The sequence below is a fragment of the Pteronotus mesoamericanus genome, unplaced genomic scaffold, assembly GCF_021234165.1.
Source record: "Pteronotus mesoamericanus isolate MK-2021 breed Mesoamerican mustached bat unplaced genomic scaffold, CSHL_Meso_final contig_48, whole genome shotgun sequence".
NCBI classification, from domain to species: domain Eukaryota; kingdom Metazoa; phylum Chordata; class Mammalia; order Chiroptera; family Mormoopidae; genus Pteronotus; species Pteronotus mesoamericanus.
Genome location: NW_026555180.1, coordinates 3,155,775 through 3,179,353, shown reverse-complemented (window position 1 = coordinate 3,179,353; position 23,579 = coordinate 3,155,775). Strand labels below are relative to the sequence as shown.

General features: G+C 38.4%; 1 protein-coding gene across 39 annotated transcripts in view; it reads left to right on the top strand.

Annotated features, from left to right (window-relative positions):
• MAP4K4 (mitogen-activated protein kinase kinase kinase kinase 4) overlaps positions 1 to 23,579 on the top strand; it is a 234,604-nt gene that overhangs the window by 150,422 nt on the left and 60,603 nt on the right. For all 39 annotated transcript variants that reach the window (XM_054578022.1, XM_054578017.1, XM_054577997.1 and 36 more), the window contains exon 12: positions 519 to 729. In XM_054578022.1, the coding sequence (XP_054433997.1) occupies positions 519 to 729 (211 nt within the window). The remainder of the gene's footprint in view (positions 1 to 518; positions 730 to 23,579) is intronic.

Sequence of the window (23,579 nt, the reverse complement as noted above, 5' to 3'; positions counted from 1 at the left end):
GGAAGTGGAGGGGAGACCATCTAGGAATGATGCTGTTTAATCAGTGGTTAATTCTTGGGACCTCACTTGGATTTAGCTGCTGACCCCGAAAATAGATAAAGTGGGAGAGAATACATGGTAAGATTTGGTGTACCAGATGAAGAAAATGAAGGTAAGTACTGAAGGTTACTCTGATATTCCTTTCCTGGCAGACCCAGAACATGATGTTGCTTTTACTAATGGGAAATAAGGTGGTCAGAGAAGGACTGAATATGGAAAATGGTGATTTCAACTTTTAATTTTAGAGTTTGAGTTATGCGAGAATCCCAAATGGAGATATCTTGTCAAGCAAACAGCCAGGCCAGAGTTTTCAGATATTTATGAAATAGATAAAAGGAGATAAAATGTACTATTGACTTGTACATGTAATTGCCATGGACTTACTAGCTCAGCCTCAGAGTGGGAGTAAGTCATTGAGAGGGTGACTGTGAGACAGTGAGAACCGTCTACACTGTTGAAAACCCTGCTTCCTCCTCCAGTTCCATTGTCAACGTGCCTGGTGAGTCCACTCTGCGGCGGGATTTCTTGAGACTGCAGCAGGAGAACAAGGAACGCTCTGAGGCTCTTCGGAGACAACAGCTCCTACAGGAGCAGCAGCTCAGGGAGCAGGAGGAGTATAAAAGGCAGCTGCTGGCAGAGAGACAGAAACGGATTGAGCAGCAAAAAGAACAGAGGCGGCGGCTAGAAGAGGTAGATAAAAGAAATGTCCAAGTTGGTTTTCTCTTCCTTTTATTCATATTGGTAACCAGATACTCACAGGAGTATCTCTGCAACTTCCCGAAGCACTACCTTCCCCCTGGCTAAGCCATTTGTAGCTGCCTTTTTTTTTTTTTTTAATTTTTTTATTGTTCAGATATGTTTGTCTCCATTTTCCTGCCACTACTTTCCCCTGCCCCACCGACCCCTACTTCTCACCTTCAATCCTTCCCCACTTTGGCTTTGTCCATGGGTCCTTTATACATGTTCCTTGACCCTTCTCCTCCTCTTCTTGTTACCCCCTCCTACCTCCCCTCTCATTACTGTTTTTTTTCTTTCAATGTTGCTGGCTATATTTTTCTTGCTTGTTTTCTGAAGGAAAGCCTGTACTTCTAAGGGGCAGGCCGTCACTTTTGTTCTGGTCATAGAAAAGGTTTTCTTGCTTGTATAGGCATCAGGGACTTGCCCCACAGTTACTTAGCATCATTCTGTGATAGAGGCAGAGCAGCAAGGTCCCAAAGATAGTATCACACTGATTCTGGAGACTGTTTCTGTTGTTGTTTAAATTGGCTAGCTCCGGTTTGACCCAATTGCTTTCCATTTTTGGCCTTTTGGTTCAAGTTCCAAAACCTCAGAGTTTTTCACATGAAAAACATTTCTCTACAGATGCCTTAACTTCAGTTACATTTAAGACTAAGGGGTGAAGAAAAGAGTCATACTATGTGTAATACAAATACATTTCTGTACTTTAGTTGTTAATGTGGGCTCAAGTATGTCCTTCAGTGGGGAAATATATTTTGTCTTGCCTGCTCATTTAACTCAATACTGTTCAACATTGGTAATGTGGTGACCCACAGCTTTTTCATTTTTACTTCACAGAAATATCATTTCCCTGTGTTTCACTTGGGGCTCAAAAGAGGTTTTTTATTTTCTTTTTTCTAACTGCTTTTATTATGTACATTTCACAGCTCAAAATTTCTTATTTATAATAGCTTTTATTTCCACTTAATTTGCATACCTATTGTTTCACCTTTCACACCAGAAAAAGAATGCAAAGCATATATAGATATAGTATCAGTACAAGGCTTTATTCTATAAATATGATAACAACACATGCTGTTACTGAAGTTATTTAAGAGTACATTTTGTGAGGGAAGTTTTTGTTTTGTTTTCTGTGTTTATAACCTGAATTCCACGTACTTGATCATTTCTACTTTAGAAAGCCAGGGCTTGTCTACCAAGGAGACTCGGAATCTTTACCCAGAGTCTGTGGAAGAAAACAGAAGACAGAACCTTTCTCTGTAGTGGAGACAACACTACTAATTATATTATTCTTTTGCAGTTTATTTGCAAACTCTTGGAATACTTTTAAAACTGTTCTCAATGCTCTGTGAGAATAATGGAGTGGCTTCTGAGGTTTATTCAAGTTGCATGTTGACCATTTGGACTTAACAGGAATGCTTGAGTTTTAAGGCTCTATTCTAGTTGTGTATCTAGAACATGCAGTATTCTTTACTGTCCTTTCTAATCCTGGGCTGTAGTTTCCTTTATCACATGAAATAGATTAGTTTGGTGGTTTATAACTTGAAGTGCCAAGGCAGCTTAGCTTGAGCTCAATTGTACCGCAGGCCTTGGGAACTGCTCTCAGGCCCAGTGATGGTGAGATGAGTGCAGCCTCTGGACACAGTAGGGAGTGAGGATTGCAGTGGCTCAAGGAGAGGAGCTAAAATTTTTAAAGCCATGTTGTTTTATTAGCTAAATAAAGGCTAAGAATTAAGGGCTTCTGCTAAATGAAAACTGCACTTACCGTTTGTGTCGTTTAGCCCTTTAATGTCAGCTTCTCAGTAAAAGTTCAAACTCAGCATCACTTTCTATATCTCTTATCAGGAATGAGGGAGCTGGGTTCTGAAATGGAATGTTTGCATGAATGTAATCCACTGGTTTGGATTCTTGGTAATCTAGGTCCTTTTTATTAGCATCAGTAATTAAGCATTGTCTGTACTTTAGGTCCGAGAAGGTTATTTGGGAATATTTGAGCCATAAATGGTTTGTGGCCATTTATTGGCCTTAAAGGTTCAATCAGAACTGTTGGGAGAATAGGGATTTCTTTTGTTATTAACAGCGAAGTAGATAAAGATGGTCAGTCAGCCTCATTCATAAGAGCAATGACAATTAAAACTAAAAGGGGATACCTTTTCTTCCTGTTAGAGGTAGAAAAAATGGTCCAAAAGTTGAGGTTGTGAGGAAGCACAATGCAGATGTCCTTACTTCGAAACTGCCATGAAGTGAGGCCCACAGGAGTAAGAACTCCCTCTGTCATCTGCCCCCTACACCTGTTTCTGAACCCTCTTTGCAGGAGAGCATTGCCCCTTATAGGTCCTGCATCCTTAAGAAATCTATCTGTACATACATATTCCCATCTTCCTTTAGTGCTCTTTGGCATTTGCTGCTGCTAGCATCTCTCCCCTTTGTTTTTCTCTACTTCCTCCTCCTTGGCTCCTGTGTAAACTAGAGATCTGGAAGTCCTTGCAGATATTTTTGAGTGAAGTTTTTCTTTATGTTATACATTTTCTTTGTTGCTTTTGGAAGGTTCAGAAGGAAAAGGGGGGATGTTGAGCTCATGCAGCCAAATTTATACTGGTAGTTTCATCTACCGCTTTCCTGTCCCTCACCTGTTTGTGCCCCCAGTCTCTCTCTTCTGGGTATGCTTACTGCTTCTGAGTGAATATGAATCCACATTCAGAACCCCATATGATGAACATCTCCTATTACCAAACAGTTTTAATATTACTATATTACTTTTCATGTTTAGATACATCTTAGCAGCTTTGGATCATATAGAACTTTGTCCCTATTTTTTTTCCCATAAAAATGGTTCAGAGGCTGGCTTTTTCTTCTATTCTCACCTATTTTCTTTTTTGAGCAAAAATGAAGAATATTTCATTGTATTGTGCTGCTTTTTTAATTGAATCTTGATTTGGTACCTTTTAACTTTCCCTCCCTACTCCTGGGACTTCACACATTTGATTAGCATGCTTTCTCTTTCTTTGTCTAAGTTTAGTAAAAAGATTAAACGAGATGTTATCTTTGAGAAAACCATATCAGTAATCCATGTCAAGATTACTACCTTCATTAGTGTACTTTTATTTTCTGTTGAAGTGCTTTCTTATTTTTATTTATTTATTATTAAATTTATTGGGATGACATTGGTTCATAGGGACATACAGGTTTCATGTGTACATTTCTGTGAGACATGATCTGTATATTGCATTATGTGTCCACCACCCAGCATCACATCATCTTCTGTCACTATATATTTGGCCCCTTTTACACTTTTCTATCCCTCATTCCCCCACCCCCTTCCCTTTGGTAACCACCATGCTGTTGTCTGTGTGAGTTTCAGTTTTATACTCCACATATGAGTGAAATCATATGGTCCTTAGCTTTTTCTGACTGTTTCGCTTAGCACAATATTCTCAAGATCTCTCTGTGTTGTCGAAAATGGCACTATTTCATCTTTTCTTATGGCTGAGTAATATTCCATAGTGTATATGTACCACATCTTTTTTTATCCAGTCCGAATTTCAGATATGTTTTTGAATGTGTTACATATTTAACTAAGTTTCCTGTCTCCTAGTCTATACTTCTTCATTTTGACCTCATGGAAACTGTCAAATTTTAGGTAAATGCCAGATACATTTGTTTGTGGTTTGGTGTGCTACTTTCAGAAAGTCTATGGTGCCATCACAGCAGCAGCACATTCTTTTAAATTATTTTTAACTGTGTATAATTGACCTTTTTAGTATAGATGGCAGTCAAAAATCAAGGTTTTTATTTAAGATTACAACTTATCCTTTTCTTTAAAAACAAACCAAAAACTGGGAGGGGCACCCAATTCCCTATGTCCCAGTCTTACCCTTTTGTGGAGATGATCCTGGCATCTGCTTTATAGACTTGAATGTTTGCTGTTAAATCCAGTCAAGAACCTCACCAAGAAGGTCATCTCTTCCTTTCTATTTTTCTTTTCTTTTTTAATCCTCACATGAAGACATGTTTATTAATTTTTTTTTGTTTGAGAGAAATAAGGGTTGGGGGAGGAACAGAGACAGAGATAGAGAAGCATCAATTGGTTGCCTCCCGTAGGTGCCCCAACCAGGAGTTGAACCTGTATAACCTTTTGGTGTTTGTGACAACACTTGAATCAGCTGAGCCACTGGCCAGGGCTCCCTTTCTTTTCTTGAACAAACACTGCTGATGGGACATTCAGGACCCCCCTATTTCTGTGTTTTCCTGCAGGTATAAAAGAATAATTTCCTATTTTATGATCCTTGCCTTTCAAAGTTTTTTAGCCCTGGAGTTGCCATTACCACTTTGTGATTTGAGGGAACCTTCTTTCCTCCAGTAAGGGGTAAATGTTAGTGTAAGCCCTAGCAGTCTCTTTACTCTGCTTTTTCTTTCACTCAGAGGACATTTCATTTCTATCTTATCTACAAATTCCAAAGTGACTAAAATTTTATAGAGGTGGATGGAAGTTACATTAAAAATAAATGAAAACAAGAGAAAAAATGTTATGTGAAATGGGCTTAGTACTAAAGCTAAATTGTAACACTAGGAAAACATATATGTTTCTAAGAAAAGAATTAATAAACTGTAACATGTGTTTGTTGTGTATTTTTTGGATATGAGATCTTGGAAGCCATGGTAAACTCTTTCAGTTTACCTGCAGTTTTACCATGCATTTTAAAGAAACAGGAACCATTTCTTTACCCCTTGTTGTCTACGTGAAGGCTTTGCTTGGCCATTCGTATCTCACATCAAGAGCACATGTTAGCTCAGTTCCAGCTGTGTGTTCTTTGCAGGAATCACTGTGGCAGGCATGCAGGTACCCCTGTGGCCCAGTCCTCAGCTTCTGCCAAGTCAGCAGCTTCAGTATTATGCAGAGGGTAGCACTTCTGCCTTTCCTAACTCCTTATAAGTTCATAAATGTTCTTCTAGTACCTCAGTCTAGTGCTTGTTTATATTTACAGTTACATTTTGTAAGAGATTAATTTAGCAAATGTTATTTGTTGCCTAAAAGTGGAGAAGAGAGCCTTTGGGAAAAAAGAAAGTAGTTTTATTTATTATCAGTAGACATATTTAGAAAAGTTTTTAGAATTCTGAGGTGAAAACATTGCTTTTAAATGCCAAACTAGAAAGGGAACTTAAAAGATAGTTATAGTTGGAAAAATTTACTCTGGCATGCTTGAAAAGATTTAAGTAATGAGGAAATCCCTTTATAAATTTGAGAGACTTGGAAATAACAACATCGTGCTGTTTTTCATGTGGCTTAGTGGATTGAATGCTGGACTGCAAAGCAAAGGGCCTCTGGTTTGATTCCTGGTCAGGGCACATGCCTGGATTGCGAGCCAGGTCCCCGATGAGGGGCACGTGAGAGGCAACCACATATCAGTGTTTCTCTCCCTCCCTTTCTCCCTCCCCTCCCCTCTCTAAAAATAAATAAGTAAAATCTTTTTAAAAAAGAAAGAATGACTTAAAATAATAATGACATAAGTTTGCAGATGCTTCAAAGGATTTTGTCATATTTATCATTCTTAATGGGATAAACCTGAAAAGACATGTTCATTAGACTCTCCTGGGTTTTGTTTTATGAAATCACAGTCATAAAGTTAATCCAGTATGGAAAGATATTACTTAGTTGACATTTTATTTTTGGCCATTTTCGTGTTTTCACAGTAATGATCTATTAAAATATATGTACTAAGGCCTTTTTTAACTTTTAATTATCTCCCCAGGCCCTGCAATTGAGGATCTCTTCTGACTATAGCGGTTTTTATGGTTGGTTGTTTAAATTCTTGCTCTTGGTTCAGTTTACAGTTTCAGATAGCATTTCGTGGAGGAGGAGTCAGAGAGTACATTTGTTCCTCACCTTCACCGCTGGTCTCCCTACCAGGACTTGCTTAGTAGGCTCATATTGAAACAGCACTTTCCACATTGTCTTGTGGATTTTTAAAAAGTGTGTAGTTTATCTTGCCTACAAGACTTGGTGGAGAAGGAGCCATATCTGATTCATCTTTGTGTATATGTGGTACTTCATAACTATTTCTTAAGTGAATGAACCTGTCATTTGTAGTCCTAAATGTATCTCTGAAAAGAAAAGGGTTCTTGAAATTTTTGCTCATTCTTAAATGGACCTTTGGTCTTGAGATCTCAAATTTGAGTTCTAGAGCCACCTTATAGATTATTCCTGGGCATAAAGGGTATGTTATGTAAACTGTGAGGCACTATCAAATATAGTTACCAACCAACTCATAAAGGTATTTCTCTCTCCAAGAGTATGGTACTTTCATAGGAAACTAACTTTCCTTCCAGAGGCTTTTAACAGTTGAAATCATAACTTGTCCCTGTTTGTAAGGTGTTTCCTTAATGTTACTTTGTGATGTGCATTTATTAGAATTTTTGATTATTTTAATTAAATAATTACATAATTTAAATATTGACTTTGGACAACAGTTGAACACAAACAACTTGAAGGTACTGACTTTGAGAAATCCCAGTACAAAAAAATTTAGGGCGAAAAATTTTTATGAAAGTAATTCCAGTGAAATGACTGAAAAAAACAAAAATGATATAAATAACAATGGCAGTGAAAACCAGAAAGAAAACTGCATTGTGTTAGTGCAAGGGAGAGTAAAAACTAGAAAGTGATACTGCAAATCCTGGAAGAGTAAAAAATGGGAGGTGACAGGAGGGGCCCAAAGCACATATTTATGGAGCAATTAAACTTCTCCACTTTATGCAGCCGGGCTGCTGTACTCCCCACTCAGCAGGAGCAGATCTATACACCTAGAAAAAATGTCACAGAGACGCAGAACATGGAAAAATCGGGCACAGCTGAGCATATGGAGAGAAATGCTCAAAACAAGAGCAGTAAGTGTATAGCTGCAAACATGCTACCCTTGCTCAGCTCCCATAGTGCTGGCAGCCAAGCTCATTACAAACACACCCCCATTTCAACACCTTCCCTTCATCCCAGGCATGGGGACAGAAGACCCCAAAGAAATGATTGTGCTGCCTCACCATCACTTTACTCTAAAGCTCAGTAGTTAACAACTGCTATCCATAGCCTTCATTGTTTTACAATGTCTTTTTTTTAATGTTAAAAATTGTGTTTTTACTCTTACGTGTTTAAACTTCAGTCACCTTAAACGTACTCTCCATTTGTTTGGTTTTGGTTTTGGTTTTTGGTTTTTTCTTTATTTTTATTTTTAAATCATGTTTATTCTATTGCAAGTTGTCTCTATTTTTTCCCCTTTTGCCCTCCTCCACCCATCCCACCCTGCCCCCGCTCCCATAGTCAATGCCCACTCTGTTGTTCATGTCCATGGGTCATTCATGCATGTTCTTTGTCTAGTCCCTTCTCCTTCTTTCCACCATTATCCTCCTTCCCCATCACCTCTGGCCACTTTCAGTCTTCTCTGTGTTTCCATGCCTGTGGTTTACTTTGTTGGTTAGTTTATTTTGTTGAATAGATTCCACTTGTACGTGAGATCATATGGTATTTGTCTTTCCCCAACTGGCTTATTTCATTTAGCATAATATTCTCCATTTCCATCCATGTTGTCGCAAAAGGTGGGAGTTCATTCATTCTTTCTTTTTTTAAAATGCCAATTGATTTTATTTATTCTTTTAAATGTCAAAATCCAGTATAAAACTTTAAAAAAATTTAAATCCATTATAAAATCTCATCAATTAAAACAGAACACCAGCAGAGGAGTAATCAAGTAGATTAATTAAATGAAATGAGCATTCTAGAAACAAACATATATATTTGTCTAACAGTGTAATATATGATTAAAATGATATTTCAAATCAATGGGGAAAATAAGGCTTATTCAATAAATAAGGTGCATGAACCGCTCTTTCTTGAAATACAACAAATACAAGGCCTATTTCTCACATTATACAAAAAATATTCAGGAGTGTTAAAAATCAATATGTAAAATCTAAGGAGTTTTAGGAGAATATACAAAATTAAATTTTTCTTACCCAGAAGCAAAATCTTTAAACCCAGAAGCTATAAAGTAAAATATTGACAATATGACTATATTAAGCATTTAAGACTACACAGTAATATACATATAAAAAAGTTAAAGGTCAAGTAATAGAATAGGAAAGTGTTTGCAACACATCTAAAAAAGGGTTAATAGTTTTGGGTTTTTACAGAAAAAATTGTACATGTTTAATCAAAAAACATAAAGATTACCAACAAGTCATTTAAAGCTTTTTAAAAATAATAGAAATAGGCAAGAAATATACAGAAACAGGTTTACTTTCAACAAATAGTAAGGTAACAATGAAAATAACACATTATTTTAACAACGAGAATAATAAGCATTAAAAATATGGTAATATCAAGTATTGCTGACAGTGAAAGGAACTGGGTATTCATAGACTCTTCAGCTTCTTAAAGCAGTCCCTTTAACATATCTTGCAGAGTTGGTTTCATGGAAATGTATTCTGTAGCCTTCTTTTGTCTGGGGAAACTCCTTGTTTCACCTTCCATTTTAGTTGAGAGCCTTGTTAAGTAGAGCAGTCTTGGTGCATGTCTTTGCTTTTTATTACTTGGAATATTTCTTGCCACTCCCTTCTGTCCTGCAGTGTTTCTGTTAAGAAGCCAGCTGCTAGCCGTATTGGGGCTCCCTTATATGTTAATACCACTTTCTCCTTTGATGCCTTTAGGATTCTCTGTTTTTCTTTGCTATTTGCCATTTTAAGGATGTTGTGTCTTGGAGTGGGCCTATTTGGGTTAATCTTGATTGGGACCCTCTGTGCTTCCTGGACTTCTATGACTTTTCTCTCTCCTCCAATTAGGGAAGTTTTCCATCATTACTTTTTCAAATAGGCTCTCTATCCCTTGTTCCTCTTCTTCTCTTTCTGGTATCCCTATTATACAGATATTATTGCATTTCAGGTTGTCTTGAATTTCCCTAAATGCCTCTTCATTCACTTTGAGTCTTTTTTCCTTTCCTTGCTCCTTCTTGGAGCTTTTTTCTGCCTTTTCCTCCAGCTTGCTGATTCATTCCTCTGCTTCATCTAGCCTGCTTTTGATTGCTTCTACTGTGTTCTTCAATTCAGAAATTGTATTCTTCATTTCCTCTTGCCTCTTATTGATAGTTTCTATGTCCTTTTTCATGCTGATACAATTTGTAGTAAGTTCCTTGTAGTTCCCCTGTAGATTTTTGTAATTCTCTCTGAGCTCACTGAGTTCATTGAGCTTCCTTAGGACTGTTGTTTGGAACTCAGGATCTGATAGTTTACTTACTTCTATTTCATTTAGTTTTCTTTGTGGGGATTCCTCCTTTTGCTTCCATTAGGGGGTGTTTGTTTGTCTTCCCATTATTTGTGAGAATCTTCTTTTTTGCTTCTGCTTCTTCAATTGATCTGTCTTGATTTACTGACTTTGTGGTGTGAACTTCTATGGTAGAAGACTGCTGTTCTTTCTGGATCTGCCTCTTATGATGTCAGATGTTGACCCTTTCTTACCTTAGGCAGTCTGTTTGAGACTTCCTGTAACCTACTGTCTGTGGCTGTCTCCTTCAGTTGTTAATCTAGTCACTCTTCACTCAGCAGTCAGGCTTAGACACCACTGGGTGGGGCAGAGTCCCTTTGCTGGGGTGGGGGACTATTTGTTCTCTCTCCCAGTTGCTGCTCAGTGGAGCAGTCTGCCTAAGCAAGAAGGATGCTGCCCCATGGCAGATGAGTCAGCACCGGGATCCCACTGTGTATTCCCTCAGTCTTTTCCCGAAAGCATCCTTTCCCAGTCTGTCCTCCTGCATCTCTAGCCCACTCTGCACCCCCTTTGGCAGAGACCAGGGTAAGTAGTTGCAAATAAAAATTTATGTGTTGGCCCCTTAAAAAGCTCTTTGCGTCTCCAGCTGGAAGTTATCTGTGTACTTTTTGGGCTCTTGTGCTGTAGATTGGAGATCCCTGCCTGTTGTTTAGATCCTGCGCTTCTCAGAGAGATCCAACTGGCTGTTTCAATATCCTCTGCTGCTGCTGCCTGTGGATGCCCCACCTGCTTTCTTGAGTATCTGCAGCAGCCTTTACCAGTTAGGTTGTGCTAGTGCTGATTCTTCTGTCTGTCCGAGGTTATAAGGCTCCTCTGTTGCTATTGTTCAGTTGTTTGTTCCAGGTGATTTCTCCACAATTTAGTTGTAATTCCAGATTGGTCCTGGGAGGAGGTCAATGTGAATTTCATTCTCTCTTCCACTATCTTGGTTTTTCCTGTTTTTTACTCTCTTTTAAGTGTGGACACTGAGAGAAACCTTTAACATGAGCCTGCCATAAAATTTTCAGAAGATGGAGGAGGAATGAATAGAGGTCACGCTAACCTCCTCCCAGGGCCAATCTGGTATTACAATTAAATTGTGGAGAAATGACCCAGAACAAAAAACTTAATGATAGCTAGATTGAAGCCTTGTAACCGTGGAGAGACAGAAGAATCAGTTTCAGCACAACTTGAATGGTAGGGAGTGCTGTGGAGATGCGAGAGAGGTGGGTGGTCACCCAAAAATGGCAGTGCTGGAGGGATATTTAAGCAGGCAATTGGATCTCCCTGTAATGTGTAGGGTCTAAACCCTAAGCTAGGATCCTCAGCCTAGAGCACCACAGCCCCAAAAAGGTACACAGATAACATCCAGCATCGAAAAGGGGCAGGGTTGTTCTTTGCCAGGGATGGACAGCTGGAGATGCTAAGAGCCATTTAAAGGGCCAAAGCACAAATTTTCATTTGCAGCCATTTAACCTGGGCTCTGGCAAAGGCAGGGGCAGAGTTGGCTAGAGATGCCTGAGGAGAAAAAGGGAACAGAAGCTCTGGGGAGAGAACTGAGAGCGTAGCAGGTGGGATCCCTGTGATGAGTCATCCCCCATACTGCAGGAGCCATCTAGCCGAGGCAGACCAGAGGGGAAACAATAGCCTCAACCCCAGGAGGGACTCTGTCCCATCTATGGTGCTTACGCCACACTGGTGAGTACAGACAGACTAGATTGACAACTAAAGGAGACACCCACAAGACAGTAGATCCCTGGTAGTCTGTAACTGGCTGCCTAAGATCAGAGAGGGTCAACATCTGACATCACGAGAGGCGAATTCAGAAATAAAAAAGTGTACCTACACAACAGCATACAAGACACAGTGGATGGAGTGACCATCAGTTACCCGCTGGAGGGAAGGACTCACCAAACAACCATCAAAACCCAATTATATCCAGAGAGCCCACACAAATGGCATAAAGGGCATACCAAAGGCATCAAGTTCTGGAGATCAAGGGGACTAAACCACTGAATCTCACAGGTCTCCTACCTTAGATGTTCACATCACAAAGACAGGGTGTTACAACAGATGAATTTAAGAAGCAGAAGAAAACAAGAAGACTTCCATAAAATGGGAATACAAAGAAACAATCTCCATTCAAAAGAAAAGGAAGGGAGCCCTAGAAACAGTGCTAAATGAAATAGAGGCACTAAACTATCAGATATTGCATTCAAAACAGTGGTTATGAGGAAGCTGAATGAGCTCAGTGAGAATTATAAAAAATTACAGGGAAACTACAAAGAACTTATTGTGAACTGCATCAGCATGAAAAACGACATAGAAAATGTCAATAAGAACCAAGAGGAAATGAATACAATTTCTGAATTGGAGAACACAGTAGAAGGAATCAAAAGCAGCAGAGATGAAGCAGAGGATCGAATCAGCAAGCTGAAGGAAAAGGTAGGAAAAAACTCCCAGGAAGAGCAAGAAAAGGAAAAAAGAGTCAAAAAGAATGAAGAAGGGTTAAGGGGATTGCAGAACAACATAAAACATAATATGTCCATTTAATAGGGATATGAGAAGGAGAAGAGGAGGAACAAGGGATAGAAAACCTGTTTGAAAAAGTAATGATGGAAAACTTCCCTAATTTGATGAGGGGAAAAAGGTAACACAAGTCCAGGAAGCACAGAGGGTCCTAATCAAGATTAACCCAAATAGGCCCACTCCAAAACACATCATCATTAAAATGGAAAATATCAAAGACAAAGAGAGAATCCTAAAGGCAGCAAGGGAGAAACAGAAAGTAACATAAAAGAGAGCCCTGGTATGGCTAGCAGCTTGCAACCAATACTACTCTAACCAGCAAGGCTCTCAATTAAAATAGAAGGTGAAATAAGGAGTTTCCCCCCAAAAAAGAGTAAAAGAATACATCTCCACAAAACCAGCACTGCAAGAGATGCTAAAGGTACTGCTTTAAGAAGATGAAGAAAAAGAGTGAGAGAGCAAGGAACACAAGTACAAAGTGGGAAAATGAGTAAGTACCTATCAATAATAAGCTTAAATATAAGTGGATTAAATCCTCTAATCAAAAGCTTTAGGGTAGCTGAATGGATAAGAAAGCCTGACTCACACAGATTCTGCGTACAAGAGGTCCAGCTCAGTGAAAAAGACCTACACAGACTGAAAGTTAAGGAATGTAAAAAATACTCCTAACAAATGGACAGGGGAAAAAAGCCAAGGTAGCAATACTTATATCCCACAAAATAGACTTCAAAACAAAGGCCATAAAAACAGACAAGGAAGGATACTTCATAATATTCAAGGAAAGAATCCCATCAAGAAGACATAGACATTGTAAACATATGCTTTTTTGGGTGTATCCCACATGGGACACCCAAAAATATAAGGTAAATCTTATATATTTTTCCTACATTTTTATAGAGGACTTCAAGAAAGATATAGACAGCAACACACTGATAGTAGTGAGTTTTAACTCCCCAATGTCAGCAATCGATAGGTCTGACAAACAAAATGGAAACAAGGATATTGTGGAACTGAATGACACATTAGAACAAATGGACTTAACTGATATTGCATAGAACTTTTCATCCCAAAGAGCAAAATGCACATTCTTTTCAAATGCGCATGGAACATTTTGAAAGGTAGACAACATGACTAGACATAAAGCAAGCCTCACAAAATCACAAGAAAACTGAAATCATACCAGGTATTTCTCTGATACCAGGGACCTGAAACTAGAAAGCAACTTCAAGAAAAACCTCAAAAACATTCAAACTCTTGGAGACTGAATAGCATGCCTTTTAACAATGGATTGGGTTAATAATGAGATCAAGTAGGAAATCAGACATTTTCTGGAAATAAATGAAAGTGAACACACAACAGTCCAAAACTTATGGGACACAGTGAAGGGAGTCCTGAGAGGGAAGGTCATAACAATACAGGCCTACCTAAAAAACATACAGAAATATTTCAAATAAACAACATAACCCTACAGCTACAAGACTTGGAAGAAGAAAAACAAAGCTCAGATCGAGAAGAATGAAGGAAATAATGAAGAGCAGAGCGGAATTCAATGATACAGAGAATAAAAGAACATTTCAAAGGATCAGTAAATCCAGGAGCTGGTTCTTTGAAAACATAAAATTGACAAGCCTTTAACCAGACTCAACAAGATAAAAAGAGAATACCCAAATAAAATCAGAAATGAAACAGCAGAAATTACAACTGATACCAGAGAAATACAAAAGACTGTAAGAAATTAGTATGAACAAGTAGGTGCCAAGAAATTTGACATGGGTGAAATGGACAAATTTCTAGAAACATACAGTCTTCTAAAACTACATGGAGAAGAAGCAGAAAACTGAAACACACTCATACAGTTAGTGAAATTCAAGCAGTAATCAAAAAACTCCTGGCACACAAAAGCCATGGACAAGGTGGTTTCACAGGAGAATTTTACAGAACATTTATGGAAGAACTAGCCCCTATCCTCAAACTATTACAAAATATCCAAAAAGAGGGGAGACTACCAAACACTTTTTCTGAGGCCAGCATTATCCTAATCCCAAAACCAGACAAAGACACAGCAAAGAAAGAAAATTACAGGCCAATATTGCTAATGAACATAGATGTTAAAATCCTCAACAAAATAATGTGAAACCGCATCCAGCAATACATTTAAAAGATGATACACCATGTTCAAGTGCTGATTCATCCCAGGGATGCAAGGATGGTACAGTATTCGCAAATAAGTAAACATAATACATCACATAAACAAAAGGAAAGACAAAAATCACATGTTCATATCAGTAGATGCAGAAAAAGCATTTGATAAGGTACAGCACCTATTTATGATAAAAACAGCAAAGTTAGAAGAGAGGGAGCATACGTCAACATAATAAAGGCCATATATGGAAAATCTGCAGCCAACATCATACTCAATGGGCAAAAACCAAATGCTTTCCAACTAAGATCATGAAAAAGAACGATGTCTGCTTTCACCACCTCTATTTAAGGTAGTATTGGAAGTCCTAGCCACAACAGTCAGACAAGAAAAAAAAATAAAAGGCATCCAAATTGGAAAGGAGGAAATAAAACTGTCATTATTTGTACATGACTTAATAGTGTACATAGAAAACCCTATAGACGCCACCAAAAAACTACTTGACCTAATAAGTGAATTTGGCAAAACAGCAGGATACAATGTTAATATTCAGAATCAAAGGCATTTATTACACCAACAACAAAAATATCAGAACAAGAAATTAGGGAGGAAAACCCTATTTACTTTAGCAACAACAAAAAAAACAAAGTCCTAGGAAGAAACTTAACCAACGAGGTAAAATACCTGTACTCAGAAACCTACACAACAATGAGGAAGGAAATTAAGGAAGACACAAATAAATGGAAGCATATACTGTGTTCATGGATTGGAAGAATTAACATCAAAATGTCCATACTACCAAAAGCAATTTATAGGTTCAATGAAATGTCTATTAATATACCAGTGACATATTTCACAGATATAGAACAAACTTTTCAAAAATGTATACGGAACCATAAATGACCCAATAGCCGCAGCAGTTTTGAGAAAGAAGAACAAAGTAAGAGGGATCACAATACCTGACAATAAACTATATTTATTACAAGGCCACTGTCCTCAAAACAGTGTGATATTGGCATAAGAACAGGCACATAGACCAATGGAACAGAATAGAAAGCCCAGAAAGAAACCCATGTCTCTATGGTCAACTAATATTTGACAAAGTGGGCAGAAGCATAAAATGAAGTAACAGTAGCCACTTCAAAAAATGGTGTTGGGAGAGCTCAACAGCTACATGCAAAAAAAACGGTACTCGACCACCAACTTACACCATACACAGAAATAAAGTTGAGATGCTAAAAGACTTAAATATACGTCACAACACCAAAAAAGTCTTAGAGGAGAACATATTGAAGAGAATTTCAGATAATTTGACGCAGCATTGTTTTCACTGTCCCCTAGAGCAAGGGACATAAAGGAAAAAACAAATGGGACTTCATCAAAATAAGCTTCTGCACAGCTAAAGAAAATATCAGCAAAATGATTTTGATCTCCAGAATATATAAAGAAATCACATGACTCTACACCAGGACGACAAACAATTCAATTAAAATATTGCCAAATGATCTGAATAGAGACTTCTCCAAGGACGACATACATTGGGCCTATCGACTTTACGAAAGTATGCTCATCATCGCTAGCCACCAAAGAGATGTAACTTAAACCACAGTGAGATACCACTTCACACTGGTCAGAATGGCTGTTGTAAACAAATCAACAGACAACAAGTACTAGCGAAGCTATTGAATAAAGGGAGCTCCAGTACATTTTTGGTGGGAATGCAGTCTGGTGCAACCACTGTCGAAAACAGTATGGAATTTCCTCAAAAAAACTAAAAATGGAACTGCCTTTTGACCCAGCAATTCCACTGCTGGGATTATACACTAAGAATCCTGAAACATCAATCTAGAAGAACCTAGGCACCCCAATGTTCATAGCAGTGCAATGTACAATGACCAAGTGCTGGGAACAGACTAAGTGCCCAACAGTAAATGAGTGGATCAAAAAAATGTGGTACATTTACACAGTGGAATACTATGCAGCAGAAGGAAAAAAAGGAACTCCTACCCTTCACTACAGCATTGATGGAACTGGAGAACATTATGCTAAGTGAAATAAGCCAGGTGGTAAAAGCCAAATACCATATGATCTCACCTGTAAGTGGAACCTAATCAATGAAACAAATTAGTGAGCAAAAATAGAACCAGAGACATGGAAATAAGGAACAAAGTGAGAGTAACCAGAGGGAATGTGAGAGGGGGGTAAGGCGGAAAAAGGGGAAGGGTTGTCAAGGAACGTTTATACAGGACCTTTGGAAAAACAGAAGTGGGGGTGGGGGAGGATTTAATGTGGGAGGTGAAGGTGGTTAGTGTTGGGGAGAGTAATTTTGGGAAAATGGGGCCAATTGTAATTGAACAATAAAAAATAAAAATAGGATCATCAGCTGACACCATACACAAAAATAAACTCAAGATGGATCAAAGACTTAAATATAAGTCGCAACACCATCAAAGTCCTAGAGGAGAACATTGGCAGGAAACTCTCAGATATCCCACGCAGCAATGTTTTCACTGATATGTCTCCTAAAGCAAGGGACATAAAGGAAAGAATAAACAAGTGGGACCTCATCAAAATAAGAAGCTTCTGCACGGCTATAGAAAACATCAGCAAAATGAAAAGGGAGCCAACCCTATGGGAAAATATATTCGCTAATGATACATCAGATAGAGGTTTGATCTTCAAGATATATAAAGAACTCACTCGACTCCACTCCAAGAAGACAAACGATCCAATCAAAAAAAATAGGCAAAGGACCTGGGCAGACGCTTTTCCAGGGAGGAGATACAGAGGGCCCAGAGGCATTTGAAAGGATGCTCAGCATCACTAGCCATCAGAGAAATGCAGATCAAAACCACCATGAGGTACCACCTCCCACCGGTCAGAGTGGCCATCATAAACAGATCCACAAACAACAAGTGCTGGCAAGGCTGTGGAGAAAAGGGAACCCTAGTCCACTGTTGGTGGGAATGCAGGCTGGTGCAGCCACTATGGAAAGCAGTGTGGAATTTCCTCAAAAAGCTGAAAATGGAACTGCCTTTTGATCCAGTGATTTCCCTGCTGGGACTATACCCTAAGAACACCAAAACGCCAATACAAAAGAACCTCTGAACCCCAATGTTCATAGCAGCACAACTTACACTAGCCAAGTATTGGAAGCAACCTAAATGCCCATCAGTAGATGATTGGATCAAAAAGTAATGGTACATATACACAATGGACTACTACGCAGCAGAAAGGAAAAAAAGAACTACTATACTTCGCGACAGCGTGGATGGAACTGGAGAGCATTATGCTAAGCGAAATAAGCCAGGGGGCAAAAGACAAATACCATATGATCTCACCTATAAGCGGAACCTAACCAACAATACAAAGATGCAAGGAAAATAAGGCCAGCAACACTGAAAGGAAAAGAAATCAACAGAGACAAGAGGGAAGGAGGGCGGGGGTGGGGACAAGGAAGGGAAGGGGAAAGTCAAGGAACATACAGCAAGGACTCAAGGACAAAACCAAAGGGGAAGAGCTGAGGGAGGGAAGGAGGGAGGGGGCAAGGGAAAGCAGGGGGGGGCCGAGACAAATGTATTTGAAAAAATAAAATTAAAATAAAAAATAAAAATATTTTATTAAACCCTTTAACATGAAAGATTCCAGGACAAATAGAAAATGGAACTTTATGAAAACAGAGACAATGTAGGGAACAGATAACCTCTCTCAGTCAGACACACATACATACACAGAATCTTAACATACTTAGAGGAGAGAGATGTAATATTCATGAGACAGGAATATTCAGAAAATAAGAGCTTTTGAAATTTTTATAAATTAAAATTCTCAGAAATTAGGTGGCAGAAAGGTATGTTTATAGGAAATAGAACAGAAGAAAAAATGATTCAATCCAGGCACTTTACCATTTAATAGATGGTCCAGAAAGTGGATATGATAGGAAGAACATACAGGAATAATTCAAGAAAAGTTTCCAGAACTAAGAGATACCAATTTCTGGATCAAAAAACTTAATGAATACCCTGCACAATGAAGGAAAGAAAGACCTGGAGAAAGGCACAGAAATCCACTTGAAATTTTAGACTATCAGGGATGAAAAGAGGTCTAACTGCTGTACTGAAAGGACCAGGTCGAGGAATGTGAATGGGTCTTGGACTAGGTATCAAGAATCTGAATGGTCTCTCATTCTCCAGGAAAAACATCAGAAACGAAAATGACAGAGCAATGCTTCTGAAACTCTAAGGAGAAATTATTTCCCTCGGCCAAAATTATCTGTACAGGGTGAGAGTAGAGATTTTGTGACAGGCGAAGTCCCTAAAGTCTTTTACCTTTTCACCACTCTTCCTTAGGAATATACTGGAGGATGTGTTCCAACAAATAAGAAAGAAGGTGACAAGGGCTTCAGGGTATGGTAGAGAGTCCTGAAGGATGTCCAGGAAGTTGGTGGACAAGTGTGGGATGCCTGGAGAGCAGTCAGTCCAGAGTGGCACAGGAGAGGGCTATGAGAGGGTTAATCTCTAAGAACAAAGATAAAAATACTTGGTTTATTTGACCATATTGAAAGGAGTTTTATGGTAGTGCAAGAGACTTTACAGATGATTTTTGAGATAAGTTCATAGAAAATTAGTCAAACAAGCAAACAAAAAGGCAATTAACTCCTCAGAAAAACTAAATGTTACTTGCATGACTCAGCCTTGAATATGGTTTTTCATTTACCCAGAAATTGTCACATGACTAGATTGGGAGCATGGGATGGTATAGTCAAATGGATATTCTTTGGGAGAAGTCCATAGATGGAATCTAAAGTAGAAAAAATTTTAAATAACTCTATAAGCCTGTTAATTGAAATACAAGAATGTAAATACTACAGGAAAAACTAAAAGCATTGAAGGTGGTTATACCTTGGCAGTAACAATTGGGAGTGATGAGAAGTGGTATGCCTTATTTTTTTTACATGAGCCTTACATTCTTTTTGACGTTTTTAAGTACTTTGTACTTTGATATAAAAATTTAAAACATGAATAAAATGGAAAAAGCTACTTGTAAGAGTATTTAAAATTTCCCTCTTAAATCAAGATTTCCCACCAGGCAGAGAGCCAAGGAAATAACAAAGGAAATGGATTCTACACATTTTACCACCTGGGCGCTTACTACCTTGTACAAGAATGAGTACTTTAACTTTGAGCCAAAGCCAGAGGATGTGCGCCAACATTCCAGCCACTTCCTGAGACTCCAAGTGATGACAGCTCAAGGATAGAAAGCAGGAGAGATAAGTGAGCAGTAGGTCTTAGGAATGGACTGGACTAGATCATGCCTGCCCTCAGTGGACAAGAGGTGGCAGTAATTGCATATGAGAGAGCTGGTACGCGGAAAGCCAGCTGTGATACTGGCTCACTCCTGCTCTCTGCTTTCTTTTACAACTTCTCCCTTTCTTCTCTGGAGACTCAAGGAGATTGGAACCCTAGGGCTGGTTTGAACTAGTTGCTGGGCTCCATCTGGACTTACAGCTGTTCAGCAGTCATTTCTTCCAGACTTCAGCGCAGCAACATCCCTGACTCTTGTCTGGTTTTCTGATAACAGCCCAGGCATCAGCAGAGATGGGGACTGGTTTGCTTTGAAAATTTAAAAAAGATGTTTTTTAAATAACAGTAAAGAGCAAATGTAATCCTGGCATTTCTTTTTGGCCAGTGTGATACCATGGAGCTAAGTGGCACCTTTACTTCAATATCATCCCTAAAAATTAAAGAATTTTAGTAGCCTGCACAGTATCTAAGGAAATGGCAGCAAACATTATCTCTAGGGCTGTTCGCATGTCTATGGTCATGTGGCATTGTTTAAAGTAGTGAGGTGGCCTCAGAGGGTTATATCATGCCTCCCATTAGTAAAAAAAACTGAGTATGTTTATCTGAAAGAGATGTATGCACTTATGTACTCTTGCACTATGTACCTTATAAAACATGGCAGAAATCACTATCCTAAAAGAGTGAGCTACAAATTTAAATAAATAGAAGTTCTAAGTTGGCTGTTCTTTTTTTCCCTATCCTCCAGTTGATGGTCTTGCTCACTTTTAGAGACAGCTGAGGTAGAGACATAACATCTCAGTTCTTCACTTCCCTCCTGTTGACTTTCAATCTCATCTCATCGGACCACACTTCCCAAGGTGTAGGCAAGGGAGGGAAGACCCCAGATCTTTCTAAGAGGATTGAGTCTCCTGTAGTTCACTGATTATGAAAACTTTGTAAAATTTTTTCTCAGTTTAGGCACAAACTGTTGATTTCTTCCAAAATTTTTTTTAATTTTTAAATCACATTTATTCTATTACAGTTGTCTCAGTTTATCCCCCTTTGCCTCCTTCACCCATCCCACCCTGTCCCCCTCACCAACAGTCAATTCCTACTAAGTTGTCCATGTCGATGGCTCATTCATACATGTTTAGTCCCTTCTAATTCTTTTCACCATTGTCGTCCTTCCCCATTCCCTCTGATCACTCTCGGTCTGCTCCATGTTTCTTTGCCTTTGGTTTATTTTGTTAGTTACTTTATTTTGTTGAATAGATTTCACTTAAGGGTGAGATCATATGGTATTTGTCTTTCACCAACTGGCTTATTTCACTTAGCATAATATTCTCCAGTTCCATTCATGTTGTTGCAAAAGGTAGGAGATCTTTCTTTTAAATGCAGATTGATTCTGTTTTACTTTTTTAAATGTCAAGATACATTATAAAATATTAAAAAATTTAAATCCATTATAAAGTCTCACCAATTAAAACATGACACCAGCACAGAAATAATCAAGTAGATCAATGAAATAAAATGAGCATTCTAGAAACAAATGTATATACATCTGTCTAATATATGATTAAATTGATAATTCAAATCAATGGGGAAAATAAGGCTTATTCAACAAATAACATGTATGGACCACAATTACTTAAATAAAAAAAATAGCTCTATTTCACACATTATACAAAAAATACTCAGGTGAGTTAAAAATCAATATGTAAAATCTAAGGAGTTTTTAGAGAAAATTCAAAATATTTTTCTTACCCTGAAGTAACATATTCAAATCCAGAAGTGATAAAGTAAAATATTGACAATATGACTACATTAAACATTTAAGGCTACACAGTGATATACATATAAAAAAAGTTAAATGAGAAGTTAGAATAGGAAATTATTTACAACACATCAAAAACAGGATTAATAGGCTTTTTTTTTTTTTTTAGGGCAAAAATTTACAAACCTTTAATTAAAAATAGATAAAGAATACCAAAAGTCATTTAAAGCTTTTTAAAAATAATAGAAATAGTCAAGAAATGTACAAAAGCGGGTTTAGTTTCAACAGACAGTAAGGTAACAATGAAAATGACATATCATTGTCACAATCAGAATACTAAGTATTAAAAATATTGGTAATATCAAGCATTGACAACTGTGAAAGGTACTGGGCATTCCTATACTCTTTCTTCATCTTAAAGCAGTCCCTTTAGCATATTTTGCAGTGCTGGTTTCATGGAAATGTATTCTGTAGCCCTCTTTTGTCTGGGAAACTCCTTGTTTCATCTTCCATTTTAATTGAGAGCCTTGTTAAGTAGAGCAGTCTTGGTGCAGATCTTTGCTTTTCATTACTTGGAGTATTTCTTGCCATTCCCTTCTGCCTTGCAGTGTTTCTGTGGAGAAGCCAGCTGCTAGCCACATCAGGGCTCCCTTATATGTTACTACCTCTCTCTCCCTTGCTGACCTTAGGATTCTCTGTTTGTCTTTGCTATTTGCCATTTTAAGGATGATATGTCTTGGAATGGGCCTCATTGTGTACCTCTGGAATGGGACCCTCTGTGCTTCCTGGACTTGTGTGACTTTTTCTCTCCTCCAATTAGGGAAATTTTCCATCATTTCTTTTTCAAACAGTTTTCCTATCCCTTGTTCCTCCTCTTCTCCTTCTTATATCCCTATTTTATGGATATAATTATGTTTCAGATTGTCTTGCATTTCCCTCAACACTTTATTCTCTTTGAGTCTTTTTCCATTTTCTTGCTCTTTCTGGGAACTTTTTTCTATGTTGTCCTCCAGCTTGCTGATTCAGTCCTCTGCTTCATCTAGCCTGTTTTTGATTCCTTCCACTGTGTTCTTCAATTCAGAAATTGTATTCTTCATATTCTCTCGTCTCTTTTTGATAGTTTCTGTGTCCTTTTTCATGCTGATATAGTTTGTAGTAAGTTCCTTGTAGTTCCCCTGTAGTTTCTTGTAATTCTCTCTGAGCTCACTGAGCTCATTGAGCTTCCTTAGGACCGTTGTTTGGAACTCAGGATCTGATAGCTTACTTACCTCTATTTCATTTAGTTTTCTTTGTGGGGATTCCTCATTTCTCTTCAAGGGGGGATATTTCTTTGTCTTCCCATTATTTGTGAGACTTCTTTTTTCTCCATGCTTCTTCAATTAATCTGTCTTGATTTACTGACTTTGTGGTGTGAACTTCTATGGCAGGAGTCCACTGTTTTTACTTTCTGGATCTGCCTCTTATGATGTCAAATGTTAACTGTGTCTGATCTTAGGAAGTCTGTTTGAGACTTCCAGGAACCTGCTTTCTGTGGCTGTCTTCTTCAGCTATTAATCCAGTCCTTCTGCAGCTAGCAGGCTGGTTTAGAGATATCAAAGAGTGGGACAGAGTCCTTCCTGGGGGCAGGGTTATCGGGTCCTCTCAGTCTGCTGCTGCTTCTCAGGGGAGTGGTCTCCCTGAACAAGATGGCTGCTGCTGTCTATGGGTTGTATCAGCATTGGGATCCTGTCAGCTAATCTCTCTGTTCTTTCCCCAAAGCTTCTGTCTCCAGTCTCTCCTCAAGTGTCTCTA